The sequence below is a fragment of the Pediculus humanus genome, genomic scaffold, assembly GCF_000006295.1.
Source record: "Pediculus humanus corporis 1103172107561 genomic scaffold, whole genome shotgun sequence".
Classification (NCBI taxonomy): Eukaryota; Metazoa; Arthropoda; class Insecta; order Psocodea; family Pediculidae; genus Pediculus; species Pediculus humanus.
Window position 1 is genome coordinate 353,066 of NW_002987176.1, and position 6,000 is coordinate 359,065.

The 6,000-nt window shown below is 25.6% G+C and overlaps 1 protein-coding gene across 1 annotated transcript in view; it reads left to right on the plus strand.

The window, feature by feature from the left end:
* Positions 1 to 2,884: 2,884 nt before the first annotated feature.
* Phum_PHUM212570 (tomosyn, putative) overlaps positions 2,885 to 6,000 on the plus strand; it is a gene marked incomplete at both ends in the record, with an annotated part of 4,188 nt that continues 1,072 nt past the window's right edge. The window contains 8 exons of the mRNA XM_002425583.1: positions 2,885 to 2,956; positions 2,995 to 3,007; positions 3,156 to 3,395; positions 3,480 to 3,605; positions 3,689 to 3,895; positions 4,023 to 4,131; positions 5,142 to 5,225; positions 5,491 to 5,550. Of these exons, the coding sequence (XP_002425628.1) occupies positions 2,885 to 2,956; positions 2,995 to 3,007; positions 3,156 to 3,395; positions 3,480 to 3,605; positions 3,689 to 3,895; positions 4,023 to 4,131; positions 5,142 to 5,225; positions 5,491 to 5,550 (911 nt within the window). The remainder of the gene's footprint in view (positions 2,957 to 2,994; positions 3,008 to 3,155; positions 3,396 to 3,479; positions 3,606 to 3,688; positions 3,896 to 4,022; positions 4,132 to 5,141; positions 5,226 to 5,490; positions 5,551 to 6,000) is intronic.

A 6,000-nucleotide genomic window follows, 5' to 3' on the forward strand; every position in this document is an offset into this window, starting at 1 on the left:
ACTACCTTAACTTCGGTTTTTCTTTTTTTTTTATAATTTTAAAATTTTCATCAATATTATTATTATTATTAATGGTAGTAATGATAATAATAATAATTAATTTAAATTGTTTTCTTTTCCAATTTTTTAAAATGCGTGTCTGTGTGCGTGAGTGAAAATTTTTATTTTTTTAGTTTGAGATTTGTGCTTTTTTTACAATTTTGAATTATCGAGCAGAAAATTTTTTTTTTCCTTTTCCCCCCCCCACCCCGCAGATTATTATTATTATTATTTTCGGGTTTGCTTTCATCACTGCTTTAGCCTTTAGTCGTTCGTTTATTTTTTTTATTTTATTTTTTTTTTTTTAATTAAAAAGTGGAGGGAAAAAAAATGTAGGGGAGGGAGGGGACTGAGGTGGGGATTTCGTGGGGGCAAAAAAGCAAAAGCAGATTTACACGCTTTTATCACTCTCCACGCAAACGTTGATATAATTCCTTTAAATTATTTATTCAGGGACGTAAGTAGTCAATTACGTCAAATGAATATTTTATATGGGGGGTGTGTGCGTGTGAGTGTGTGCGTGCGGGCGCGTGTACGTGGATTTTTAGACGTTTTGGAAAAGAAAACAAATTGAAAATTTTTTATTTATTTATTTTATTTAAAGCACAGAAATTTTTAAAAAAAAAAAAAAAATTGCAAAAATTGAAATAATGATGATGATGATTGCATGTTTTTTTTTTTTTTTTATTCTCTCTCTATCTCTCTTACTGTCTGTCTCACTCACTCTTTTGTATTTTTTTTTTTTTTTGTTATTTTCCGTTCGGATTTAAATGAAAATTGATTTTTTTTTCTGTTGTATACGAAAAAGGAGGAGGAGGAAAAAAGAAAATTTTGTTAAATTTAGATTTTGTGTTTGACCCCGGACCAGTATGGGAAATTTTTTTTTTTTTTTTTATTTTATTTTTTTTTATTATCATTATGATTTTTAAAAAAATATATATATAATATATATTTGTAAATATAATGAAAATTTTTTCGTTATGTTTACAATTTTTTTTGCATTTGATGTCGTTTGTTTACTATTGCTTGTTTGTTTGTTTGTTTGTTTATTTTTATTTTTCTCGTGTGTTTCATGCTTGAATTATTTATTATTATTATTATTATTATTACAACGTTTTCATCTTTCGAGAGAGAAAAAGAAAAAACACGTACACAAAAAAAGATAGACGAACACAAGGAAAATTTTTATTTTTTTTTCACGTGTTTTTCCTTCTATTTTCTTTTTTTTGTTTTTATTTCCGGTTTCTCGATATAATTTTTTTTTTTTTTTCACTTGTTGTTTCCTTCATATTTCATAATAATAAATATACATTATGTACGCGTCTGTTATTAATCATTATTATTATTATTATTATTAATTGAAAATTCTATTATTATCATTATTAGGTCAAGCGTAAATTTTGTTTTTCATCATCTACATCATCGTCGCTATTATTATTATTATTATTATTTATTTATTTATTTTTTTTTTAAATTAATAACGATTTGATTTTAATAAATCGATAATTAATAATAACGATAATAATAATAATGATAATAATGATGATAATAAATTATTTATTCGTTTGTTTTCCGACGTTGAGGTTTTTTTTAAATAAAATTTTCATTTATTTATTTTAAAAAATTCACCTCCCTCCCATTCCCCATTTTTTACTAACCTCATCCCATTCTACCCCTTTTTCTTCCCTGTTCTTCCCTTTTTCCCTCTCCCCCTCCAACTCCCGCCCCCGATACCCTTCGGGGACATTTTAATTTGTTTGTCAAAAAGCCTCTAACGTCATTTCTCAACGATCAACAGTCATTTTTCTTTTTTTTTTCTTTTTTGATTTTTTTCGCGTGATAAAAAAAATTAAAATTAATGAACATTTTCGAATGTTTGTCATTTGTTTGTTTTTGTGTTCGTTTGTTTTTCTCTCTCTCTCTCTCTCTCTCTCTCTCTCTCTCACTCGCTCCTCTTGTTAATAAAATCATGATGCTTTTATTTGTAATTAATCACCAATTTTCTATACATTTCGTGCTTACATTTTTTTTATTATTTGCATTTACGTCGATGATGATAATAATAATAATAATAATAATAATTATTATTATTATTATTATTATTATTATTATTATTGCTTTAATAATTATTTATATATGCTTGCAATTAATATACGTATAAATATGTAATATTTATATATGGAATGACGTGGAAAGCGTTTGTGTGTGTTTTTTTATTATTCGGGGAAAACTGGGGAAGGGAGGAGGAGGGAATGGGGGAAGGAGGGGATTCACGTATGTTACACGATGACAAAAAAAATGCAAATGCTTTCCATGTTAAAATAATTAAAAAATCGTAATAATAATAATAATAATAATAATACGTAACTCTCGTTTCAAAGTTTTTCTTCTCGGAAAAGAAGAAGGAAAAAAAAAAAATTTTTTTTTTTTAATTAAAAAATTTAACATGGCGGAACAAAAATTATTATTATTATTAATAAAAAAAAAGTTTTTTTTTTTATTGCTTTGTATACGTTTATATATAAACAAAAGACGAGTTGTATTACATTCGTATTTATGTTTACATATGTTTTTTTTTTTTTTTAAACATTGAGAATAACTTTGACGTAATTATTTCTTTTAATTATAAAAAAAAAATTAATTATAATGATGATGATGGGGAGCTATGTGGAATAAAAAAAAAAAAAAAGAGTTTTACTTTTTTGAAATTTAATGATGATACTAACGTGGGGGGGAAGGGGGGAGAGGGAATCGATAACAAAAAAAAAAATATTTCCACATACGAATAAATCAGTTAATTTTTAACGGTCAAAGTTTCAAATGACAAAATGGCGTCCGTTTAAAAATGTCAAAGGTGGCGGTGTCGGCGGCGGCCGGTCGAACTTTGGCGGGATCAATGGCGCGCGTCACCGTTGCCGTAATAATAATAATAATTTTTGATTTTTTTGAAACGAGATAATATACAGCAGTATCATTATTATTATTATTATCGAAGCTTTATTATTATTATTTTATGTAACAATTTTTAAATGATTTTTTATTAACGGTTATTTTTTTTCTTTTCTTTTTTTTTTTATAATTTAAACAAAAAAATATATATATAAATATATATACAGATAAACTAGATAACTCGTTTTCGAGATCTCGAAGTTCGAGTATGTCTAGTCTAGAAAATATAAGTTCGGAAGCGATTCAGTGCCTGGTTTTTGCTGATTCATATACAAAAAAATCCGATGCTCTTAATTATCCGACTCTTTGGATCGGTACAAGTTTGGGATCCGTTTTGACCATAATGATCAATCTTCCACCGGCCGGAGAACAAAGAATAACTCAAAGAGTCATCGTTTCACCCTGGGGTAAGACAAAATGAATCTGTTTGTTTGTTTGTAAGAGTGATAAAGAGGAAAAAAGGGTGGTAAAAATTATGTTTTGTTTGTCAGGTACGATATTTCGTTTGAAAGGATGCGTGCTCACCATGTCATTTTTGGATTGTAACGGAGCTCTCATACCCTATCTATACGAAGCATGGAAAGATGAAAACAAACAAGAGAATAAAGAAAAACAAAGTGAGAAAAAGAGAAAGATGAAAATATATTAAAATTAATATTTATTTAATTACAATCCGTTAATTGTTTAAATTTTATTTAAGAAACTCCAACAAAAACGAATAGCAGCAACAGAATGTCGCCAACTTTAGGATCTTCCAGGGATGAACAATGTGGCGACAGACAATTTGTCGTCATAGTTTCAGAAAAACAATCAAGAGTCGTAGCTTTACCCTCTCATAATTGCGTTTACAGACAACAACTAGCCGAATCTGATTTCGTTGTTAAAGCAGAAATAATATCACTTAAAGGTATTACAAAAAAATTAATTTCCTGATTATTATCCTTCTTTACCTTTCTATCGATTGTCACGTGATACTTTTTCCCTCCCTCCCTCCCTTAAATACTTTTAACGAATTTTTTTTTTTTTTTTTTTAGACAATGTTTGCCTTGTTTGTTACATCTCGAACGGACACATCACAGCCTACAGTTTACCATCATTGAGGCCATTAATCGACATCGATTTTCTTCCTCTTGCTCATTTTAGGTAAACACTCCATTTTATTAATATTTATTTATTTATTTATTTAATTTTTTAACGCTTACTTATTCTTCTTCTTATTATTATAAATAATAATTTTTTTTTTATTAAATTTTCAAATCGAACAATTAGTTTAATACACATTTTGAATAACATCAATTCACGGCGGCAATATTAATAAAATTATTATTAATAACGAATTTTTGCGGCACGTTCGCATTTTATTTATAATAATAATAATAATAATGATAATTTTAAAATAAATTTTAATTTTTTAACCGAAAAAAAAAAAAACAAAAAAAAAAAAAAACAAAAAATGTTTAGTTGTTTTAGAAAATTTTAGAATTTAGAATTTTCTATTTTTTTTTTTCCTCCCCCCTTTTCGTTATGTATGTATATATATAACGAATCGATTTTTTTTTTTTTTTTGGATAAAATCAAGTTGGCAATACTTAAAGCGAACGCGCCAATTAAATTAAGTGCATTCATTAATCACTTTTATTTTGTTTTATTGTTTTTTTTTTTTTTTTTTTTTTTATAAATAATATTTTTTGCATGGCTTGTCCTTAAAAGTTTTAAAACATCATTATTATTATTATTGATTTTTTCCTTTTTTTTTTTTTTTTAATATTAAATTTATATCGATATTTACCTTTTATTGGTTTATCTATCTATCTATCTCTCTCTCTCTCTTTCTGTTTCTTTACTTTAAGATATAATTGCACAAATTTAATATTAAGTAAAACAATCAAATTTTTTTTTTTTTTATTTCGGTATGACAATAATAATAATAACAACAACAAAACGAAGGGATTCGCGTGTAATTTTTTTATTTTTAATAAAAGTCTAAAACTGTGTTAAAAAAATCATCATTAAATATAATAAATAAAAAAAATGGATAGTTTGATAGGATTTTCTAAATTGTTTTTTTATTAAATATTTTATTATTATTTTTATTATTATTATCTTCCACTATATTATTTTATTTGTTTACTATTATTTTCATTGTTAAACAGTTTTCAGACTTCTAAACAGGGAATTCTAGACCCCATGTTATCAATTTGGGGCCAACAGATGTTTGTTAACGAAGACACGGATCAGTAAGTGTAGTCAAATAAAAAATAATATATATATATCATCATCAAGTCTGTATAATTTTACACAAACAAACAAACACAAACACCAACACCAACAAACACAAACACAAACAAACACTCATACACATTAAATGATGAGTATAAATTGCCTTGAATAAAATTAATAAATAATTACAGTAGTTAATTTTATTTGTATATTATTATAATAAAAGTAAAACATAATAATATAGTAAAAATTTTATGTATAAAGTAATTAAAATCGTATGAGAAATTTAAAAAAAATGATTTCGTACCTTTTTCCAAATTCAAATAATTTAAAAAAAAAGAGGTACAGAATCTAAATTAGCAAAAAAAAAAAAAAATGGTTAAGAAGAAAAGAAAAAAACATGCACAAATTTTCTTAAATTTTCTTTTCGATAAATGCATGTTGCTTTCTGTTTGTCTTGCATGGCATTTTAATTAAAATCGTTTGTTTGTTCGTTTGTTTTATTTATATATAATAATTTTCCTACATCCCTCTCGATCTATCTATTACCTTTTCCCTACATCTTCCGCCATTTTGTTTGTCTTAAACTTGACACGTATTACTTCATCTGCGAAAAATGGAAACAATGATTGATTGATTGATTGATTGTTTGATTGCCAATTACTTTTTTTTTTTTTTTTTTTTACAAAAATTTAAAACCATGTTTAATTATCCTAATTGACATAAACTATGAATTTCATTATAGTGTAAGTCTATTTAAAAAAAAAAAACGAAAAGGATTGAAAAAAATAA